Here is a 25,284-nt window from a genome sequence, read left to right as displayed (position 1 = left end):
TTTAGCCGGGCACAACCTCCAAATAAGCTGCTGGTTGGTTGCCTTCGTCCTTAGGGTAATGTAGACTTCTGTGGGGTAATGACGCGACACTCCAAACTTGTAAATTTCCAATTCTTTATTGAGACAAACAGCAACGTTTCAATGCAGGTGCATTTTCATCAGGCACCTGCATTGAAACGTTGCTGTTTGTCTCAATAAAGAATTGGAAATTTACAAGTTTGGAGTGCCGTGTCATTACCCCACAGAAGTATATATATATATATATATATATATATATATATATATATATATATATATATAATATATTTGTGTATATATATATATATATATATGTGTGTGTGTGTGTGTGTGTGTTATTGCTAATAGACATTTTCTGTTCCCAGGAATGTGGTAAATATGAATATACTGATTCATATATTGCTTGTCTAGTAATAATGATTAAAGGGTCTAAGTGAGCATGTTTGGTCAATGCACAACCAGTTGCTCCCTCACACACTCCCTTAAAAACTCACCAACTACAGTATATTTCTCATTTTCCAGTGTTTTAGACAGCACTTTTGATAGGGGTAGTGACCATTTTATTTGAAAATGAATATGACATTGTAAAAGGAATCATGAGGAAGTTATCTGAAAAATGTGCAGTTGAGCTTTGCAACAATATAGTAAATATTAAATATGGCATACATAAGTATAGACATTTTTTTTTAATTGATACTCTAATGCTTGTATATGAAACTTGTTCTAATGCCACTAACATTTTATAGGTTAATTTTTGTTTCATTCATGTATTTTTAATAGTATTTATGAAAATGTGTGTAATTAGAAATTTGAAAGAAATTCTGTTCATTTTAACTGTTATATTCGACAAAGAAATGTAAATAATATTTTAATATTAAAAAAAAAATCTCTATATCTAATTTTCTTGCTTTTATCAAAGTAATTGCAGGACAAGTTGCCTTTTTATTGCAAAAAGAATCCAGTGTACAGCACAGCATTACCATACTTAAACATCATGCTTACATTAAATGCAGTGTAACAAACAGCAAAATATATTAGTATGATCAATATATCACATTACATCTAATAGCTTAACAAACAAGTAAAAACATCTGCATTTATGGAATTATGTAATTATATTTTTTTCCAATAAAGAAATACATAAAATAGTTAAATTTACATTTAATTACAAGATTATTATCATGCTAATTGTCTTCGAATTTAATCATGTAGGTGGGCGAGAAATAAATATTTATTTATTATTAGGTAACATGTAATTTCCATAATATTAACAAATCAACTGTATTTGATAATCAGGAATTTTATTTTGTTATTTACAGTTTTTACTCACCTTACAATTGATAACTCAAATCTGATTCAAACTTACATTTCTATTGAAAATAAATGAATAAATAAGGTATAAAAAGCATTATAATGTACATACCATTTAAATAATGCTTTAATAAATAATGTTTGTATCTAGTTAGTGGTTGACTATTTCATGTAGTTTTGATAATTATTTCACTACACATTACATATCATGCACACAAAAAAATATTTCTTCATTTTGTCTTGTATTCCTTAGTTTTAAGAAAATGTTTTATATTTGTGTCTGTACTTTACAGACTTGTTTATTTATCAGCAGCCTTAACATTTAACATGTATTAAGTATAACATCCTAAAGCAATAATTATATTAACATAATGTTGTCAGATAATATAAACTGGCTCACCCAGCCACTTTTAATGATTTATCATTAAACATAAAAAAATATTTTAATTTACAATTTTAAAAGTTTTTTTAAGATACTCTTCTTACAACTCTTGATCAAGAGCACTTCACTTTTTTTTGAATTGATGAAATATCAGTAGCTTAGAAGATATAACTTACAAGATGTACGCTAACTGAAGCAGGTGCCAGCTATATTAAAACTAGACAATGTAGTTGCAATTTTAGCCAAGCACCCATGTGTTTAGAAATATTGCAACAACTTTAACAGATCTGAACAGGATGATCTTTCAATCTAGTCAAACATGAGTGCAGTTCGTAGATGGAGGTGTTTCAATCTTGCTTTTTATTTCTTTAGCATCACTCTGCATGGCATCACAACCAATCTGGCACTTAAACACTTGCTTATAAGCCTTTCGGAAATTTTCAGACAGAAAAGCATAAATGATAGGATTCACAGAGGAGTTACTATATGACAGACAATGAGCAATAATTCTGAAGACAAATGATGCTTGGGTTAGAGGGAAATTTCCAAATTCCACCCAAAGGTGGATCACGTGATGAGGCAACCATGAAATTCCAAACGCCACCACAACGACGAGAACTGTTTGTGCAGTCTGTATAAAACATAAAGAAGATTATTAATATCAAGTGTCAATGATACTGTATATTTGTATATATTGCTTATATTGATCTAAAATGATGTTACGTTTTAGGGGCTAAAACATATTTATTAACGTTGAAATACTAGTTAGCAGCACAACAAAATGATGGAACAACATAACAGTAGCTTCAGCACCAGTGGCTGTGTGCATCCGAATGCAACACTTAAATTGATCCAGTGGGTGACATCTAGTGTCCGCCGGGAGGCAAAACACTTGAATTGACTCCATATAGGTGAAGATGAATATAAAACATTGTCTGAAATTAAATATGTGCTTTAGCCCCTGAAAATATAACACTGATTTAGATCAATTTTTATCAATTAAAAATTGCTGGAAATTGCTGGAAATTGACCTTTAGTTAATATACCCCTTTTGTGTTCAATTATGGTAATTAACCCCCAAACTTTGTATTTAGGAACAGTAAAGATTGGCAATTTCCTGAATTACTTATAGTACATAAATTACTTATACAGGTTGAGTATCCCGTATCCAAAATGCTCGGGACCAGGAGAATTTTGGATAACGGATTATTCCGTATTTCAGAATATTTTAATATTTCCATTATGTATTTTGAAGTATCTTGCATGTATGCTGTATAAACACATAAAATACACAAATATATTTATTACCACATAAAATACACACAAATATATTTTATTTGTTCAAAAAACAAGGTTTCAAAACATGAAAAAATTTTGTGTACTATCTCAGATATTGAATTTGAATGCCAAGCAATCATTTTCTTGCACATATATAGTGCCAGTTACATATCATGTCACCAGTAGTGCTGTTACAAATGTCCCCAGTGAGTTTTTAGCCAACATTTTTTTTTTTCACTTTCTGGAATGTATGGTTTTCGGAATAATTCGGATAACGGATACTCGGATAAGGGATACTCAACCTGTAGTACATAAATATACAGATATTACTTTGTGAAATATAATAATACATACTGGCTACAAATTGGCTATAGTTATGTAGATCACTGCTCTTTGCCAAACTAGTAACAATATAATATATGAATGTGTTGCTTATAAACAATTAATTTCCTTTTATTAGATAACCATCACTTAAAAAAAAAGTGTAAAAAAAAAATAATTACGTCAAAAGGATAATTAGGAGTAAAATATGGTCTAATTAAACCATTGCAGAGGAAGTATAATATTTACACTAATTTAGTCAATGTTTTGTAATTAAGCTAGAAACGTTACTTATAAATGGAGCCACTCTCATCAGAGCGGCTTCCATCATGCCATCTGCCACCCTCCACCCTGCGCCATCTGTCAGAATAGGGCACGCGAACATTAGCTGCTCACGCTCCCATTCTCGGCAATGCATGCGCAAGCGTGTGAGACGCTCGTGTGTCCATGTCCTGTCCCCTACCACCACACCGCCATCTGTCAGAGACCTGCGGATGGCAGTCTGGTGGCAAAGCTGAGCCTGGCTCCATCTGTAACTAGAATCTAGATATTTGTAAAAGTATCTTTATTTGCTATCCAGATACATGTACAATAGTGTGTATATATGTATAGAATTGCAAATGAAGGTAGCACTCAAAGGCTGTTCAAAAACTTTGGGGTATAGTAACCCCTTCTTCAGGTTACACAATCCTTGTAACTATATTTACCTTTTTAAAGCAATTCACCACTGATTTTTAGCTTTTTATACTTCAAGGGATCGAGCAGTCACCCTAATATTTACTGGTAGCGCCTAACAAACCCCTCCCCTTATTCATACACACACACATTGTCTTGATGAAATTAAAGAATGCTGAAAAGCATTGACTGAATAATGAAAATCTGTGACATGTGATTTTGTAGTTCTCCCAAGAGTGACAGCCACTATTTTCTACTAAAGTAGGGGAAGCTGACTACAGTATATTAAGGGAGTTCTGGGCAACCAGTATGCATACCTCTATATATACCAGCATATTGTACACATGATCCTGCTCCCCACAGACTTTCCATTGCTGATATGTGGGCACATGTACACAATGCTCCCACTCCACAATGAACACAACAATATCAAACTGCAGGAGTGCTGGTCGTCCCCCCCCCCCCCCGATAAGTGGCATAAAAAATGTTATAAAGGGACAAATCTGTACCATTTATATACATGTCGCAAACAGGAACCTACAGTAGGTTGCAAACGTACAGTAGGGCAAGGACATCCATTTCTTTTTATTTACAGCTTCAGGGCACTGCTATGGGGTCCAATATGGCCCCGACATATGTAAATCTTTTCATGCACATGTATGAAAATCAACATAACGGTTTATTTTCTGCTCACATATTTTTTTACATTCGTTATATTGATGATTTGTTTATGATTTGGACTGGCGGTACCAAGCTTCTGACTGAGTTTTTAGATCATCTAAATTCATTGGCCACTACCATAAGATTTACTATGGCTTTTAGTGATACTACTCTGAGTTTTCTGGATGTCAATGTATGTAATAACATGGGAGTGTTGAGCACCAAACTCTTCAGAAAAATCACTGATAAAAATACTCTGTTAAATAATGAGAGCTTTCATCCACGCCCCCTGAAAAAGGGTCTGCCGCTCTCACGGCTCATGACGGTGGTGCGCATTACTTCCGATGTTGATCAGCGATATGTTTCTGTCTGTGAAATGGGCAATAGATTTTTGGAGCGTGGGTATTCTAAAGTTGAGATCAATAATGCCATTGAGCAATGTATGAATTACACACAGGATGACTTATTGTTAGGGCAAAGTGAAAAATCTAATGCTGAACGCTTGGCTTTTGTTTCAACATGCTCCATTGCATCTGAAAGGATCAAACAAATTTTTTTGAGGCACTGGCACATCTTGCGCTCAGACGAAACCATGGGACAGTTTTGTCGTGAAAATCCTTTGTTTTGGTACAAAAAAAGTCGAAACATCAAAGACATCATAGCTAAATCGGATATACAATCTGTCAAGAAACAATCATGGTTGACTCCAAAGCATGGATGTTTCAAGTGTTCTAAGTGTGTGAACTGTCAATTTGCTTTCACTGGCCCCAAGTTTGTGGATCCTTTGACATTGGAAAGCTACAATATCAACCATCATCTTGATTGTGACAGCCGTTATGTTGTCTATGCAATTGTTTGTTCTTGCCCAATGATCTACATCGGTAAAACTATACGAACACTCAAAGAGAGACTAGCCATACACCGCTCTTCTATCAAGAAAGCTTTACTTACCATTGACTCCAGCACTCCACCAGTGGCTAAACATTTTGGACTTAAAAAACATACTTTCAAGGACTTCCACTTTGTAGCTCTTGATCATATTCCGCCGTTGCGGAGAGGAGGAGATCGAGGCAAATTATTATTACAAAAAGAATGCTATTGTATTCATAATCTTTATAGTGTTTCACCTACCGGATTAAATGAAGAACTGTCTTTTCATTGCTTCATATAAATGTACAAAATGTAACTGCAATTTTTTTGCTCATCTCTTGGTCTCTGTATATTTGTACTGCAGTAATTTTTTCTTTTTCTTTTTTGCTCTGTAGTCCTAATATATATCCATTTGTATATGCACTATCACTTTAATTTGTTCACGTCTATGTACACTTCTCTGCGCTAATAATATGGTGTCCTAAGGTGTCTACCTTGAGTTTAAGCCCTTTTTTCCTCTACATGCAACCTATAGGGGAGCCCGTGGTCGGTGGATGATGCCCTTCACAATGGGTATCTCCGTGACGCATGGAGACTCCCAATGTTTGATCTCCTCTATGTGCGATCAATGACGTGATCCGGCTTATTGCCTGGTCTCTGTTGTTGTTTTGCCTGGAGTGAGGTCATTCTTGTTTCCATAGTGACAGACGCGGTGGGCGGTTAATTCCGACACCCCGTGCCATGTCACTTCTGGTAACGCTGTTGTTGGCTGCCGTGAAGATGGACGTGGTAACCTGTTTACACAGGGAGCCGCGTAACGTCACTTCCGGCGGCCGGGACAGGTGAGTAATATGTGTTTTCTCATGTTGTATACAGGTGGGCTGAATTTTCTAATGAGACGCAATTAGTGACACTATTTATATGCGCACTGAGGTTCAGTCTAGTGTGCTCCTGACGACGTCGACCACGTGCCGAAACAGGTGTTATGCCAGACTGACTTGTTTGCAGTGATGTATCTTGTTTACCTATGCTCCTAAGTATGGACAGTTGTATTGCTTATTTTCTTCGCTGCAAAATGGATTAACTTTTTCACCATATAAAAACTTTCATTTTTATCGCAACAGTGTGCCAGCCTCTAATTACCTAGCTTTATTTATATATATATATATATATATATATATACATATATAAATAAATATAAATAACAAATGGGTTAACCTCCGTAGTGCGCTAATTCCTAAAACAGACAGCTGCTCCTCCGATAAGGTTCTTCTGTTAGTGAGCTACAAATGGGGGTTATCGGAGTGCGCTAAAACGAGTAACACCTAGCCAATTAACAGAAGTTAGTCCGTTTCACTGATGCAATTATCAAATTTTTGGAGAGAATTATTTAATCCACTTTCAAAATAAGATGTAGACTGCAGTTAGATATAATTATTTATTCATAAAAACAACCCGACGCGTTTCGTCCCAGAGGACTTCATCAGGGGAATGGCTACAAGTGGTACATAAATAAATCAAAATGCATTTTGAGCATTATAAATATACAGAATGTACATATACAAATGTTAAAAAAAGTATAGGTTATACTGTACATACCAAATAAGTTTTTTAACCTCACAACAAGATTTGTGTGGGAAAAGTGTCTTCAGATAATTATATGAAATCTAAAAACAAGATTACAAGGTTTTTTGGCGTCAAAGGATGAGCAATCGGTAAAATGACGGGAGAACATATACTAACATATATAAGATCCGTGGGGTTTCTTACCTATCAGTCTCATCATTTTTTCAGTTGCTCTAATTTTATTCGAAGTATCCTATTAGGATTCAATTAAAATGGATCCTCATATGATTAAATGGCCTAAGAAAAGATATAATTTTTTCTTGAATCACTCTACACCTATTGGAGGTTTATTATAAAAGACGGGGATATGGTGAGGAGTCCACCTACCATAATCTCAGTCATTTTGGGTGAGCTCCACCCACTTTGACAGTTTTTTTATGAAATGTACTGGTCCAAATGTACCTTCACCTCAAAAGGGAAATATACCTGTGGTGATAATAATCTTATAAGGAGCATGTTGAAATGATGCCTTTATATTCGAACAATCATTAATTTATCCATGTGGGTCTGAGTCAATTTCCACAGGATTTATATCTAAATTCTATTTATAGGTTACAGGTGTATTTTTAATTTTAGGCTTCCATTACCACCTTTATGCTGATTATACCCTAATCTATCTCTCCTCCCCTGACCTATGCCCATCACTCCTGTCCAGATCGCTTAGAAAATATGCAAAGTATGCACCTTTTGTACTATAATATTCCACGGAATTTCAAGTGCACTAAATTTAAACTTTATCCTTGAATGTTATATGTATATCAGTGGTGTCAAACTCATGGCCCTCCAGCTGTTGTGGAACTACATATCCCAGCAGGCCCTGCCACAATTTTAGCAAACCATTATAAAATCTGTGGCAGGGCATGCTGGGATGCATAGTTCCACAACAGCTGGAGGGCCATGAGTTTGACACCACTGATATAAACTTGGAATTACTGCCCTTAAGGGGGTTTTTAATTATTGGATAAAAATTAACAGTGCTATAGGCCTCAGACACTTTTATAAAATGCAAAAACTGAATCTACAGTACATACACCAGAAATACTAGGCAGCGTGCTTCCTTTGGAAAATAATGTATAAAAAATGGAGTCAGATCATTTTCTTAAAAAATCCATTACTCTTGATTTGTACCTAACATTAATTATACATAATGGTCTTCACTGTCTGAACGTTCTTGCAACATCTTTTGTTCCTATTATATTTGTGTGTTTAATTCCAGAGGTCACCTCTTAACACATTATCGGTATCATTTGTAGCCAAGGAAACATAAGCACATTTTTTGTTAAGAGAAAGGTTGCTCTTATACAGTGTACACAAATAAACAACCTAAATACATTTATATATCATTATAGCATTTATATCTGTATTTGAATGGATCATTATCACTACCTTGGTAAATGTGGTTAGAAGATGACAGGATATCTCTTTAATTGCTCTGTATGTGTACTTAACCAGCGGCAGTGAACCAAATAAACAAAAATACATTATGGGGTCATTCTGCTCCATTCGGACAGGGCCGAATTCAGCCCTGTACCGGTGGTTGGTGGACTGCGTATGAGCATGGTCTTTTGTGCGAATGTGCAAGTCCACTGTGCAAACTGCCGTGGTGATTTACAATGTTGCCAGGCCATTCGCACCGGGCAGTGCGGGTGGGGGGCTGCAGGCGGCGGGTCCGGGTGTAGCCCATGGGAACATCCAGCTTTTCATGGGCGTCCCCATGAAAATGCTGGGTATTCCCATTGGTATGCGAGCTGGAGTAGGTGTTTTGGGTGTGGGCGGGTGACATCACATGACATCAGCCACCCGCCCTGTCTTCTGCGGAATGGCCATACATATAAGTTAGTCTGAAATTAATTATATTTTCATGGCCTAAAGAAATTATTTGATGGTTGGCGAATGATTTATCCGCCAGCGGAACATGCGAGGGGATATGTCTTTGCATGGTTGCGAGGGGATACGACCATGGGGGGGGGGGATTCGAAAGGGCAGCGGGTTGCTCCCACAATCAGAAGGTTGTGGGTGAAACCTTCTTTATAATAAAAATGTAAAGAAGGATGGGACAAAAGTACACGTATTTACATATCCATCACAAATGATCTAGAATAACTAGCAGCCATAAATTTGAACCACAAAAACAGTTGACATAAATAAAACACACTATAGAAAAATTGTGTATCTGTCTCAAAAATGAGGTAACTTTATAACCTCCAATATAAAAAAAAAGGAAAAAAGAAAAAATATCTTTTTTTCCCTAACGAAGGGTAAATTTGCAAATTATACAGAAAAAAATTAAGAAAAAAACAAAATAACAAGATGATTTGTGAATACTTTTTCTTAAATATATAGCCCATTACCCACTAACTCTCCCCATCACCCACTCCCTGTCACGTACTGCCTCACCCTCTCAAATTTACCCTGTCACTCTTTCCTGTCGCACATCACTCTCTCCCGCTTAAGTGATCAGTAAAGCAGATTCCGGATAGTCAGGAAACTGTGCATGCCTAGGACTCATTATGCGCATGTGTAGAATGGATCCTGCAAAAGGAGTTGCAGGCAGGAGGTGACCTGTATTGCCCAAATCGGGCGACTGTTGCCCCCTCTTTCCGGTAATGGTGAGACCATGGAATACTTTGCTAGACCTTATGTCCTTGGCCTTGCAAGCCTCCCTGTGACTGCCAGCCTAAATAAATGATCAATGGTTGTGATATCTGATCTGAGACTGTGACTCAGGCCACAGTGATGTAATTGCAAATGCAGCAAGAAAGTATGTATACATCGCCTACTGCAGTTGAATTGCTTAGGTTAGCATTTGTAATGCTGTCTCCGAGCAGCTTTACAAATGCGATTCATGTTGAATGAGAGCCTATGGCCCTAATTTAGCATCAATCATTAATCAACAAATTCACAATTTTAGCAATTATTGAATGACTGCACATGCATTACATATGAATTGTACAAGCGCATGGGTAAAGCGACGGATAATGGTATACACAGTAAAGCAGATGGAGGTTGATGGACAGGAACCTGGCGTTTGTAGCTGGAAACCTGACATTTTCTGGGAGTATCAGGAAAAATGCAGGCGTTCCCAGGTGTTTTAAGGAAAGGTATGTGACATCAGTGCTGGCCTTGATCAAATTGTCTTTGTTGCAGTTTAGGTGAAGCCTTAAATCTACTCAGATTTTCACAGACTGTAAAAAAGACATTTGATGATTTGGGAATTGCATATAAATTCTCAAATGGATTGCAATTAGCGATCCATTCATAATTCATTCACAGATTTGCATGAGGCATTTTGTCTTTCTGTCTGGGCGGCGGCTATCTACTCACAATTTTGCAGATTAGCAATGCCCTATGGGGGTTATTCTAGGCACAATCACTCTCTAATGGACAAAACCACATGCAATGCAGGTGGGGCTGATGTAACATGTGCAGAGAGAGTTAGATTTGGGTGTTTTAATGTTTCTGTGCAGGGTAACTACTGGCTGCTGTATTTTTGCACTGCAATATAAATATCAGTTTGAGGTACAAACCCCACCCAGATCTAACTCTCTCTGCACATGTTACATCAGAACCACCTGTAGTGCATATGGTTTTGGCCATTAGAGAGTGTTTGTGCCTTTCCGAGTGAACTAGAATAACCCCCTATGTGCACTAATAGGATGTAACACAATATATTTAAATTTGTGATTTGTTAAATAAACATTACTAAATTCCATCACCTGGTCTCAGCCCAGGTAACTACCAACTGTACCTCACGCAAAGGGCCATTTAGTCTGTTTCAGCCAATCAGTCTGAATTCAGCCAATCAACTTCCGGACAGTCTTTTAAAAATATTTTCAAATTCAGCAGCGCTTCCCACCAGGTAAATAGCGATACGAGCTACCAGCCGCCGCTAACCGGATCCCCGCTGCCTGGACACCACTGCCCGGACCTTGCTGCCTGGAAGCCGCTGCCCGAACCCCACTGCCTGGACTCCACTGCCCGGACCCTGCTGCCTGGGTGCCACTGCCCGGGTCCCCGCTGCTTGATGCTTGGACTGTATTCCCGGGTAAGTCCCTGCATTTTCTGGTGTGAAAGGGGTGTTATAGAACAGGGCCTCAAAATTATCTGGTCACAGAATTTGAAATAGAATTTGATGGCAGGTAAGAACCTCACACACAGCACATGTAGTCTGCACTTTGTTTTTGCTTTTAATAACCTAAATACTTGTTCCTCAGTTCTTTGAAAGAATATTCTTATTGTATGCCTATCCCAATCATGATTAAATTGTGCTGCTGTCTAGGCCTCTAAAACTACTGATAAAAGGCTATTCCACTTATCCACTCTTTCTGTGATGTAATTTATCCGCAGATTTCCTTTGAACCTACTGTACCTCTTTTCAATTTAAGTGCATGTCCTTGTGTTTTAATACTTCTGTTCCTGTGACGAATATCTCCCATCTGTACCTTGTGAAAACTCTTGATATATTTAAAAGTTTCTATCATGTGCCCCCATTCCCTTCAAAACTACACATACAATATTAAGATATTTTTACCTTTTCTGATATGTTTTGCGATATTAGCCACATACCATTTTTAGTTTTCCCTTCTTTGTTCAGCATAGAAGGTATATGGCCTCCAGAAGTGAGTACAGTACTCTAGATGAGGCCGTACCAAGACATACAGATGGAGCATCTTTCATCTTTTGCCGGCGCTCACCATACCTCTTGCGCTGGGGAGCGCTGGCGAGAGAGACTGGGACGCGTGTGCGTCTCACACGCACACACGTCCCAGTCTCTCGACGGTGGCGATGAGGGTCCCTGCCCGTCTCCGCTTCAGGGAGACAAGCAGGGTTAGGGGGCGCGGTGGGGCGGAAAAGGGCACCAGGGGAGGTGGCAGGGGAGGCGCCGGGGACCCAGGATAGGTCCGTTGCCACTGACTGCAAAGTTAAGGCGGGAGCCGGCCGCTGACTGCAAAGTTAAGGCCGGCTCCATCTGTACAGATGGAGCCCCTGTCATCCATGTCACTGAATTGGGAGGCGCATGCATCTCACACGCACGCGCTTCCCAGTCTCTTGACGGTGGCACTGAGGGTCCCTGCCCGTCTCCGCTTCAGGGAGACGGGCATGGTTAGGGGGGTCGGGGCAGCGAGGGGGACTGGCAGCGACAGCGGGGACCCGGGGCAAGCTCCTTTGCCACGGGCGCGTGAGCGTCTCATGCACGCGCGCCCCCTGACGGGAGCCAGCCTCTGGCAGGGGCTGCCGATACTTTCGCATTATTACTTTCTTTCTGCTACTGATTACTCTCCCTGTGCAACCAATAATCTGATTTGCCCTTCTCATTGCTTTGTTACATTGATTGCGTTCAAGTAATCTGAAGCATTGACTCCTAAATACCTCTGCTCTGTACTTTCCATTATACTGTAGCACCATTGATATTGTGTGGAAAATAAAATTAAGTATGAGGCTTAGTGAGGTAAAAATCCTTGCGGTTTTCAAGCCCAGTTTTGGATTACCATGGGTATGCATGCTCCCGATGCATGTGGTTTTCAAATTTTTAAAATTGGTTGCAAGGTTTTCAGCTTTGAAAAACTTGCGGCGTGTGAATAAAAAAATAAAAGAAGAAACGTACTTGTCCGTTGGTCTCTGCATCACCCCTCAATGTTCTCACAGGGTAGAGAGATACAGGGAAATGAGGGGATTGCAGCAGCTGTAGTTTTCCCAGCTGCTGCCTCCGGGAGAGAATACACTTACATGGGGAGATCACACACACACTTCCAATGCTCACACCTGGATCCCGATGCTAGATGAAGAAGCCACAGCTTCTGACGGTGAGAACCTTACAATTGCTTAATTAGTTCTCAATGGGGTGCAGTTGGGATGCGATATTGGCATGATTTTGCAATTTTTTACATTAAACTGTAGTTGCCATGTTCTTGTCCATTACTCTACTCTACCCAGATCATCAATCATTTGTTTTACCCATCCTGATGTCCCATTACTGTTTCATAACTTATTGGCAGTTGCAAAAAAGGCATACTTTCTCTTCAAAACTATTTGAAATGTGACCAAGATATTAAAAATAACGGATCCAAATAGAGTTTGCAGTGTGTTTGCTAGCTTGCTACTCTGTGATATCAATAGATGTCCTGAGTACTTTAGCTCTCCTAGAAATATGTTCCTTAAAATAATTTATCAGGCATTTCAGACACTTTTCAATGTTCATAAACACAATGTTCGAAATGAAATGAAATGTACTGCTCCTAGAGCGTCTCGAGATATGTCAATTACCTTTTACTCACTGACAAACAAGTGAGAAGAGAGGAAATAAATATTCACTGACTTAGTAAAACACATTCCATAAAATAAATAGGTACAGTATACAAAATATTTCTGACACAAGCTAAAAGCACATTTTAAGTTAGAATCAGTGAATAAACATGATAAGAGTACTAGGAAAGTTGATGAAGAAACTATCTGGACTAAAAGGAAGAGGGGTTGTCTGTAAAACCATTATAATTGAAGCTACCTTACGTCAATTATTTGCAGACTGTTTACCATCCCCTCAAAATAATGGAACATAACAGTGCTGTGCACGCCCAAATGGAGCAACACTTAAATTTATTGGTCGGTCGCCCATCAAGATACAGCCGGCACAAAGCCCTCTAATTTCCCCCATAGAGGTGAGAAGCATCATTAGGATTAATTAACTATAAGAAGAGAAATATAACACTTCACAATTATGCTACAACCGCTCTGCGAATATCATTTTAATGTACTGAATCCTGGTCACTGTTTGGATCAACCCAATATCCGCAAATATGATAAAAAGCTTATTGTACTTATTTTGGCAGTAGGTAAAAAAGCCATCCTACAACAATGGATACAGGCCTCAACCCCTACTGGCATGGCAACCTCAATACTTTTTTTTGTTCACCATGGACTTGCTACAGTCCTCACTACAAAAAGCAGGGGTGGGAATCCTTTTTGGAGCCCAGGGCCATTTGTATGGGGAAAAAATCCTTCGGGGGTCATATGTAGAAATGTATCTTACAAATTGGCCTGCTGCAGCCGTCCTACGCTCATGCGGCTGCCGCTGAATAGGACTGACAGTCTCTGGCTGCTGTTGATTAAGAGGAATCTCGCAATAACTACCGTCCATTCGCGAGATTCCCCTTTACTTGACTCCTGGCAAAGCCGCGGGGTGGGCCACTCAGAGAAATATGTTTATAATAATGTTGACATGTAAATCGTACTGTTTAGAAAGTACAGCATGGTTTAGCCAAGGTGCAGTTACTAAACAGCATTTGCTCTTTTTTGCTTTACTAACCACCAGTTAAACATACTGTACCTCCTAACTGTCCAGATTTTCATTTTGCAGTTAAATATTTGGGGGGCTTTCCCGCTGTTCCACCCAAGACCCACAGTTTCCATTGGTGTGGGAAAAAATGGCATGGATCATGATAAAAGCATTCCTGCAAAGCCATGCCCCTTTTGGAGTCCTAATTTAGCTGTATGCAGTGTTGGGAGGTATAGTATAAGTAGTGTATAGATGTATCTACGCTCAAACTTGCTGCACCAATCCCCACATGATACGTGCGATCCAGTAGCCATGAGTGTCAATATCGCAATGAGGTTACTCTGCACTGTGGGTGCGATTTTGACACAACAAACAGGAACAAGTGGTGTCAATGGGTAAAAATGAGCGTGGCTGCACCTGTATGTTATTTTGCATTGGTACGGTGACTGTATGTCTGTGCACCCGGCACTAGCAATTCACTTTAAATATCAACTCCGGTGCCTTCAGTCCCTAAAGGGGAAATGTAGGCCAACAGGCGGCACTCAAAAGACTAAATTCAGCAGTCAGCAAGAATAATACTGAGATAGACTCAGACTCAGATAGAGTTTAAATAAATGTTTTGGGCTGTTATGCCCTCTATCAAGACATAAAAGTAACAAAAATATACTTACAAATATAGAAGAAGAAATGAAAACACCCTGTGCACCCACCCCGCGTCCAGCTCTGTCGTGAGCTGAACACGGGATGGGTGCACAGGGTGTTTTCACCTCTTTTTTTTATATATGTAAGTATGTTTTTTTGTTAATTTTCTGTCTTTATAAAGGGCATAACCAGGGGTTAAAGTGAGGGGGAAGGGGATGGAACTGAGTTCCACCACCACTAATGGGGAGGTGGAACATTTTAACCTCCACATTGGCCCTGCACAGTAATTCTCACAGAAAAGCATTCTAGTTTGCAGGGGGATGCCAAAGGCTCCACCCAAAGGGCATGTCTAGTTCCATATACGGAGAGATTGTGAAAAGAAGTTGTCAATGATGCACATAGAATCGTGGGTGTGTACTGTTATATCTGCGTGGAATCTTTTAAATTGACTTTTCTCTTTCGTTCATCCTGGTGACTCAGCTCGACATTGGGATGTAGGAGGGTCCATAGGAGCCAAGGCACCTATGCTGAAAGTCTTTGGGAGCAGGCTCCTCCCTTCTGCATCCCATGATGCTTCAGTCCATTTTAGGTGCACACGGGAGTGGGTGCTATGCTGATCGGCTGCTGCTGCAGCCGCCTTTTTTTCTTTGGCTTTTTTAACAAGAGTAGCTAGTTTTTTTTTTTATTATTTTATTAACTCACTAGTTAGAGCAGGTTTTCCAGTTTGAGAGTGCAGCAGAGGCTGACAGAAGCGGGTCCTGTCAGCTCTATGTGTGTAGAGGGACGCTGTCTGGTCCCTCTGCAGAGCGCTTAACCTCTATGCAAGAGAGGTTTTCCTGGGCCCTGGGAACCGGCTCCATGCATAGAAGGGGATCGTGGGGGATGGACCCCCCACCCCCGTGATGGCAGCCGCCATCTTGGAATTATAGACTGAAACCTCAGACTTAAATCCCACTAGGGAGGTGAGGTCTATTACAAGAGTCCAGCGCTGCTGGACAACTCCAAGTGGTCCCATAAAGAAGGGGACACACCGGAGGTAAGGAGAAACACTTGTAGGAGTGGCTAAAGGGGGAAAGGCTCCAAAAAGGCTATCCTTCCCCGCTGAAGCAGAGACTTGGTCTCCTACTGCTCTGTGTACTGGCGCCTTTTCTCTACATGCTTTGGAGCTGAAACAAGGTTTTTTCTTCAGAGTACAGAGAGCGCAGTTTCTTCTGGAAAGTGCATCTCCCACTGATCACTGAGGTCACTGGCAGCAGAAAGCATACAGAAAAGTACATGGTTACATGATTCTTTGCTTTCCCGACATTGTGCACTGTGTATTAGATATCACTGAAGGGTGTAATGCTGCTGCCTTGGAGGAGGGAGCGTGTGCCATGTTACTTAACTGCAAGTTTTGTGGGGTTAAATTAACATGTGAACAGATGGATCAAGGGGAGTTGTGCCCCTCATGTGAGTGTGTGCCTGCTGGAGCGCAAGCCCAAAGGTCTGAGCAGTCTGAACCTGCGTGGGCTGCGGCATTTGGTAGGTCCATGAATGCCATGAATGCCTTAGTAGAGGCTTTAAACAGGCAGAGGGATAACTGAGAGAAGTCTCCTGGCCATATTTCTTCCTCCCAAACTTCTATGGGCTCCATTGCCCCTGTTTTATTGCAGGTCATGCAGGACACTGCACAAGGTGTTAATAAGAATAACTCCTTTATGGCTGTAAAACGTTAAATCTGTCTGAGGAAGACAAGGTGCCTGCGCACTGTGTTTTTAAGAACATTTACAGGGATTTTGTGACCTTTCCTTCTGATGAGGGTATGGTTTCCTTGCTGGGAGAAGCATGGAAAACTTCTGACAAAAGATTAGTTATGTCCAAGAGATTTGCTAGTATGTACCCCATGCCTGAGAAACGTGAAGTTATGGGAAAAGGTTCCTTTGGTAGATGCACCTGTGGCTAGATTGTCCAAGGCCACGGCTTTGATGGTTCAGTGGGGTGCGGCCTTTAAGGATCCAGTTGAAAAAAAAGTGGAAGGATGTCTTAAGGCAGTTTTTGAAGGAATGGGTTTCACACTTTGTCCCATTATTGCCTCCGCTTGGGTTGATTAAGTGGGCAGAAGCCTTAGGCAGTGAGCTCCAGCCTGATTCAGAGGCTTTTACATTAGCTGAAAAGCTTAGATGTGCAGCAGAGTACATTTGTGAGGCTGGGGAAGAAGTCGCAAGAATGGCGTCCAAGGTTTCCGCTACGTCTGTTTCAGCTAGAAGAGCACTTTGGCTAAAAGCCTGGGAAGCAGGCAGCGAGTCCAAGAAGTCACTTGAAACTTTACCTTTTAAAGGTGAGTTGCTTTTTGGGACAGAGCTGGAAGCCATTGTAAAACAGGCTACTGGAGGGAAGAGTACATTTCTTCCCACTACACCTAACACTTCAGGATCTAAATTTGGAGTTTTTAAACCATCCTTTCGCTCCTCTTTTCGGGGCGGAGCGTCCTCCAGAGGACAGGCAGGAAGAGGTAGGTTCCCAGCCAGTAGACGGAAGGCACCCAAATCCCGGTTCGTGGCCTTTACAAAGAAGCATGTGTCAAAAGGAGAGGATAAGTCCTCTGCATGATGGGCTCAGAGTGAGGGGTCACCTCCTGCAGTTTCAGGACAAAAAATCCCACCACGGATCCTTGGGTTTATTCAATTGTTTCCAAGGGTTACCAGATAAATCTCAGGGGGGTTCCCCCTACACCTTTACCACGGGCCGCCAGTATGCGGACTGCCCTCTCGGGGGCAGCATTGTCGCTCAAAGAAAAATGGGTAGTGGTCCCGGTACCTCAGGAGGAAAGTAAGAAGGGATTTTATTCAATCCTTTTCTTAGTCCCCAAACCAGATGGGTCTTTCAGACCTATTCTTAATTTAAAATCTTAAAATCTTCATCTATGCGTGGATCATTTTTGCATGGAGTCTCTACATTCAGTGATATCAAGCATAGAGCCGGGATAATTTCTAACATCTGTGGATATACAGGATGCTTACCTACCTGTACCCATCTGCAAGGAACATCAGTCCTTACTTCACTTTGTGATAGGGGAGACTCATTTGCAATTCCAAGCTCTTCTATTTGGTCTGGCTACGGCCCCGAAGGTCTCTACAAAAGTGATGGCTGTCATGGCTGCGGCCCTCAGACTGAGAGGAATAGTAATTATACCTTCTCTGGACGAACTTTTGTTCAAGGCGGAGTCTGCGGAAAAGCTTCAGGAACATCTGAACATTGCAACGCAGTTTTTACAAGACCAAGGGTGGGTGTTAAACTTTCGTAAGTCTTATTTGACACCCACGCAGAGACTGCAGTTTCTGGGGGTGATTTTGGACACCCACCTTCACAGGGTGCTTCTGCTGGAATCCAAGGCAGTGGACATTCGTCAGCTGGTGTTGATGATTTTACAAGCTCCTGCCCCTACAATTTGGCAGGGAGTGACATTACTCAGCAAGATGGTGGCAACCTTCGAGACACTTCAGTTTGCCAGGTTTCACTCTAGGATTTTTCAGTGGAACATCCTATCATGTTGGTCAAGAAACGCAAAGACTATGAAACAGGAACAGTTGGTTCTGTATCAGGAGTCAAGAGAATCCCGGATCTGGTGGACAGACATGGAGACTTTGCAGCTGGGGCGCTCCTTTTGCTCATGGGATTGGCTGGTGGTCACAACCGATGCCAGTCTCAGGGGTTGGGGGGCAGTAGCCATTCACCTATGGTTGCAGGGTCTCTGGTCCTGGAAGGAATCCAGGCTGCCGATTAATATATTGGAGCTTTGGGCAGATTGGAACACCCTTCTGCAGGCGGAGGATCTTCTGAAGGGGTTGCCTCTACGTGTGCTGTCAGACAATGCCACGACTGTGGCTTATCTAAATCATCAGGGCGGGACTCGAAGCAAAATGGCAATGCAGGAAGTCTTGCGGATTTTCAGCTGGGCAGAGATCAATATTCCTGCTCTATCGGCTGTATTCATTCCGGGGATCCGGAATGTAGAAGCGGATTACCTCAACAGGGCGGATCTGCTGGAGGGAGAATGGGCACTTCATCAGGAGGTTTTCCGGGAGATTGTGGGTCGCTCGGGGCTCCCAGAGGTGGACCTAATGGTGTCCAGGAACAACTGTCAGGTGCCGTGGTTTTGTTCTCGAACAAGGGACCCGACAGCTTGGGCAGTGGATGCATGACAGTTCCATGGCATTTCAGCCTGGTATATGTGTTCCCCCCGTTTCCAATGATTCTGTGTTTACTAAAGAGAGTGAAGTCCCAGAAGGTGCAGGCTATTCTGATTGCACTGGACTGGCCCAGGAGGCCGTGGTACTCTGACATACAGAGATTGTCGATGGAATCTTGGCGTCTTCTTCTTCGGCTGGATTTGCTAAGGCAAGGACCGTTTCTACACCTGAACCTAGCTTGTCTCAATTTTACAGCGTGGCTTCTGAAACCTCCCTATTAAAAAAGAAAGGATTTTATGATGCAGTTATCCGGACTATGCTTAGGATTCGTAAGCCTGTGTCAGCTGCAAATTACCATCGGGTATGGAAAATCTACATCAGGTGTTGTGAACGTCAGAGAGTTCACACTTCTAGGTTCAAGGTTTCTAGACTTTTGGAATTCCTGCAAGATGGATTCTCAGATGGACTTGGTTTACATCTGATTTTCTTTCAGAAGAGGGTATCTCTGTTACCTAAGGTCCAGACCATTTTATAGGGTGTGACCAGACTTAAACCTCCATATAGGCAGCCTGTGGCACCTTGGGATTTGTCTCTGGTTCTGACTGTATTACAGAATCCTCCTTTTGAACCATTAAGATCAGCTGATCTTAAATATGTTTAGTGCAGGGCTGGGCAATTGCGGCCCTCCAGATGTTGATGTACTACACATCCCAGGATGCTTTGCATTAGTTTTGCTATGTGGCCATGCTGAAACTGATGCAAGGCATGCTGGGATATGTAGTTCATCAACATCTGGAGGGCCGCAATTGCCCAGCCCTGGTTTAGTGGAAACTGGCTAGGCGTGTGTCAGAGTTGGGAGCCTTGTCCTGCAAGTCTCCATTTTTTATTTTTCACGATGATAGGGCTGTGCTTCGAACAGTGCCTAAGTTTCTACCTAAGGTAATATCTTCCTATCACTTAAATCAGGAAATTGTGCTTCCGGTGTTTTCCCCCGCCTGAGGGACAAGAAATAGGGACAAATTGAAGAAATTGGATGTTGTTCGCGCCTTGCAAATTTATGTGGAAAGGGTAAAGGAGATTCGGAAATCTGATTTGGTCCTGGTACTGTATGATGTGCATAAAATAGGGTGGCCTGCTTCTAAGCAGACATTTGCTAGATGGTTAAGGTCAGTTGCTTCCTCGTGAGCTGTGCGTCATGGGGCTACAGTGGAGCAGTTGTGTAGGGCTGCCACTTGGTCCTTTGTTCACACCTTTACCAAATTTTACAGATTTCATGAGTTCGCATTGGAGGAAGCTTCATTTGGGCAGGCAGTGATGAGAACTGTCAGTCTGAGCGTACCCTCCCAAAGAACCGGCTAGTGAACGTCCCAATGTCGAGCTGTGTCACTAGGATGGACGAAAGAGAAAAGGGGATTTTTGTAAGAACTTACCGTTCGAACCCCTTTCTCTGAGTCCATCCTGGTGACACAGCGATCCCTCCCTTATGCTCAGTAAGTTATACCGTTCATGTGTTTGTCATGTTATGGTTATATGAGTGTGTATATAAGATGTTCAGGCATTGTACTGAGTTATGTATCCTAGTGTGCTTTAGATGTTGAACTGAAGCATCATGGGATGCAGAAGGGAGGAGACTGCTCCCAAAGACTTTCAGCATAGGTGCCTTGGCTCCTGCAGACCCTCCTACATCCCAATGTCGAGCTGTGTCACCAGGATGGACTCAGAGAAAGGAGTTTGAACGGTAAGTTCTTACAAAAATCCCCTTATATCCAAATGTAAATGAGCCCCAAAGCAGTTAGTAAGAGCTACTACACTTGGTAAAGTGCTGGGAAATGGCGATGAATGATGATTTGCTGTAACTATATCTATCTCTCATTCCTTTTTTCCCCAATAATGTAACGCTGTAATGTGGGCTAGGTGAAATGAGGGAGATTGCTAGACTAATCATGGAGAGAGGGAGATTGCTGCTATTTCATGGAGTCTCCTGCAGAATGCAGGAGGGTAGGCAACTGTGGTTAAACATCCATTCACAGGCCAATGCGAACGAACCCAGCATCCGAGGGAGAAGGGGGGTGTGGACCAGCATTCGACGGGCAGCTACTGGGGGACTAGCAAGGCTGTGAATTCACAGCATTGCAAGTCAACCAGAATAAGGTCCTATATCACAGCAAGAGAGCAATTTCAAATTGTGTTATGTTTCTTGCATATCTAGACAACATTTGATCAAATTTAACAGTGAATAAAGGAAGACTAAAGTCTGATTCACGGCATAAAACCTGACTCATTCCTCATAATTGTGTACATTGCATTTATGTGATTACACCAATACTTGTGTGGGAGTAATCGTTGTTAGTTTTCCACATGCAAGATCTCTGTTTATATATTGTGTCTATGGGTCACAACAATAATTTCACCTTTTAGAAATAGTGATGATTCCCAGCTTAGATTTCTACATTTATTAGATGAGAAGTAAGGTCACAGATTTTTTCATTTTATGTGATGTTACCAAGGGCCCGATTCAAACCTGTTCAATGGGAAGCATATATTCGCTGCCTGTTGTGCAGGTAAACACCACCCCACACATCCCCCCCCCCTTCACCAGTTGAATCCCTGCATAAGCATGCGAGTATATGTGTACGCACAGAGGAGCAAGCCTGGATTCACTTTTCAAGCATACACCTCTCGACAAATTTGGGTGGGCACTGACAACATGTGACATCCGCTGCCCGCCCCCCATGCAGGCATTCACATGACTGCATTCGCCGTGGTGCGCCCAGCGTTTCTATGGGCATGCCGATAAAATGCTGGGCGTTCCATTGTTTCCTCCCCATGTCCGCCTCCTGCCCATCCATCGTGAAGTGTGAACCTCACTGAAGTCATTTGCTCTGTGGGTTTCCACAAGTGCATATTCGCACATGCGCAAACCCCAAACCTCAGCTGGGGGACCAAATTCGACCCCCCCAGCGAGAGGGTCTGAGTCACCACCGAAATTCTTCTACATCACTGCTCCTGTACATAGATTTGCTTAGTTATTGAGTTTAATCGCATGTCAGGTTAGGACAATTGTGGTGATCCCACTGTTGATTTAAAATGAAAAAAAAAAAAATAGTTTTATTTTTGCTATTTGCACATCATTTGCTATTTGCACATCATTGCACTGTTCTGTAATTGTTTTGCAGTATGAGCATTGATAATATGTGCCTATGAGGCTGCATACAGAAGCAGTGCAGTAGCGCATGCATGGGGGATGACCAGAACTTCCTCCCCTCTCAGACAGAGGATAAAACCCCAGCACAATATTACTCCTCCAATGTGATGCTAACCATAAGAAATGCATCATTTTGGCCCTGACCCTTCCAGATAAACCCATGAAGCATTGCAGTTTGCCACGATTGGTGGGGCTTAGAAATATCTTGCCTGTTCTCTCCAAAATATTGCTGCTGTAGGAGTGTGTGTGTATGTACATTATATATTTCTTGGTATGTGTATGTAATGTATTGTCACTTATAATTTGTGTGAGTGTGTATGTAAAATCCAGCATTTGCCATTGCAGTTATGTATGTATTGTAATAACTGGGATCATTCATATCTACAAAGGAGTGAAACATTTTCAGAATGGATTCAGAACCCCAGAGACGTCATTCGCCTCACAGGCTCCTGGTGCGGCAGGAATACTCTAAAAGCATGCATAAAATGGATGTGGCCTCCCCAGGAGAGGGTGTAGTTTGGCTGGGGGTGTGTGATTTCACTGCCCAACCCCAGTTTTCTTTACTCCAGGGGTCCCAGAGGTGCAAGCTGTCCCCAGTAACTGTGTAGGCTGCCGTGTCTACACGACTTTGACCCCCCCCCTCCCCTTGCAGATTACACCCTTAAGCAGGACGCTCCCCCGTGCCACTGTCAAATCTTATACACTGTTACATGTGGACTTGATCGACTGACACTGTGGGCCTTATTCTGGTCGATGCGATAATTTCCGAATTCTTTCGGTTGGTGTTTTTTAGCCGTCTGCGCATGCGTGGGCATCACTATGCGCTTGTGCCACGCACGGTCTCCGTACTCGTTCTCACTAATACCGTACAGAAATGTGCACTGCATTCACTCGTGAAATATGGGCGTAATATGGGCGTCATTCGGAACTACACAGGGGCATAGTTTCAAAGTGGGCTAAACTGGGCGTAAACATGGGCGTACACGAGGGAGTGCACTAATTCTGGTAGGCGTGCATTCGGACAGAACACCGACTGCAAACGAACCAACAGCCAGGAAATATGCGGTCTTCATAAGCAAATTTCACTTTGCGGACACCACTCGGTCATGCGCTAGGCATTCGGATCGCCCAATTAGTACGGCCGCACCTGAACCACAGTCAGCTGAACACAATACAATCCACTCCTCTACTCATTACTCATTAATTACACTCTTTTCATTGCTTCAATTGGAACCATTGCAGCCTAAATGGACCATTACTAAACACACAAATATATGCTGAAAGCACGGCTGGGTGAAGGGTAATGTAAAGATGTAGATAGTGTGTTGGTGTGTACAGTATGTGTGTGTTTGCATTTGAAGAATAATTTATGATACATGCATACATAACACATGGGCGTAAAGGGGCAAGAAAGAATGTTTGGAACTTTGCATGATGTAAGGGTTAAAATGATAGTAATGTGTTTAATGATCAATTCGAAAAATAATAGATGACCATTAAAAACAATCCCTTTTTAATGAGGTAGCCTAATTGCATAAGTGTGTCATGTGTGTGATGTATGAGTTCTGATGATAGTAGTATGTTTTGTGGAAATATGCGTACGGGCAGGTTCCCGTCCATTCTGACACTGTAAGACCGTGCAGAATATGTGTGTCCACCTCACACGCAAGGTTTGGATGTCGTCCGTAAACACAACCTCTTCTTAAAGAGTGAGTCCGTCCAAATGCGGAGGACCGGTGGGCGTTTCTTCGTACGATGTCCGCACAGCGTGGCGTGCGGTCCGCTCCGAAAGAATTAGAAAATTTACGCACCAACCAGAATAACCTCCTGAATGTGCACAATTGACATATACCATCAAAAACAGGAGTGCCCTCATAGGAGTGGTGTGGTCTCGAGGCATGTGCCCAGCATTCCCAGAGATACTGGTCTATCTGCCCATGGATATTCTGCCTGAGTGGTGCCAGGCACTACACAAAAATGGTTCTCTCACTGCAAGGGAGTCCATGGTTTGGTGTCTACCCCTCTGACTGTGTAGCCCGCAAGCTCTGCAACCCCATAGCGACACCTTTGAGCAGGGCCAAAGCTAGGGTGTGCAAGCTATGTCATCAGCCAAGGAGTGAGGCTATAGTGACACCATTCACCACAACATGACCCATGCACTGCCCACCTGCTTCTGATCATAATAACAGATCAATTACATATATTATTGTGTTTCTCTGCATATCTGTTTGAATGTCAGCAAGAATGACTCACACAATTATAGCTGCTGGATATGAGTTTTAGAATGTGATTGTGTACAACTAGATAGACTCTAGATCAGTGATTTTCAACCTTTTTTACTGTACCTTGCAGCACACTAAATAATATTTTAAAATTGCCAAGGCACACCATGAAATCCCCACAGGGAAATACAGATTGGCCCCCACAGGAAAAAAAAAAAACCTATTGGCCCCCATATTAAAAAAATCACACTGGTCCCCACAGGTAACAAAAATAAAATACATTGGCCCTGTACTTGAAAAGAAAAAAAAAACAGTAAATAACAGATGAACTGGTGGTAGCTGTAAATTGGTTTGGCATCTCAAGATCAGGTGGCATACTTGGGAATAGCTCAGGGCACACTAGTGTGCCACGGCACAGTGGTTGAAAAACACTGATCTAGATGGTTGTTTAAAAAAATACATGAAATACAGTAAGCTAAAATTAAAAGACTAGTGCAAATAGGTGGCACTTTTTAATATGATTTAGATGAATTAAAGAACAAATAGGTATTCCGTTTTCTCACTGCTATGTAAGGTGTGTGACAATTAGTGGTTCTTCAGATAGATTTTAACTGAATAACACGACAGTAATT

General features: G+C 41.6%; 1 protein-coding gene across 2 annotated transcripts in view; it reads right to left on the bottom strand.

Annotated features, from left to right (window-relative positions):
- Positions 1–385: 385 nt before the first annotated feature.
- Positions 386–25,284, bottom strand: part of GALR1 (galanin receptor 1) — a 199,430-nt gene continuing 174,531 nt past the window's right edge. For both annotated transcript variants that reach the window (XM_083187764.1, XM_083187765.1), the window contains exon 4: positions 386–2,342. In XM_083187764.1, coding sequence (XP_083043890.1) covers positions 2,025–2,342 — 318 coding nt within the window. In that variant the 3' untranslated portion in view covers positions 386–2,024. The remainder of the gene's footprint in view (positions 2,343–25,284) is intronic.

The sequence above is a fragment of the Crinia signifera genome, chromosome 5 (assembly GCF_055691185.1).
Source record: "Crinia signifera chromosome 5, ASM5569118v1, whole genome shotgun sequence".
Classification (NCBI taxonomy): Eukaryota; Metazoa; Chordata; class Amphibia; order Anura; family Myobatrachidae; genus Crinia; species Crinia signifera.
This window is presented reverse-complemented; position numbering and strand designations above follow the sequence as displayed.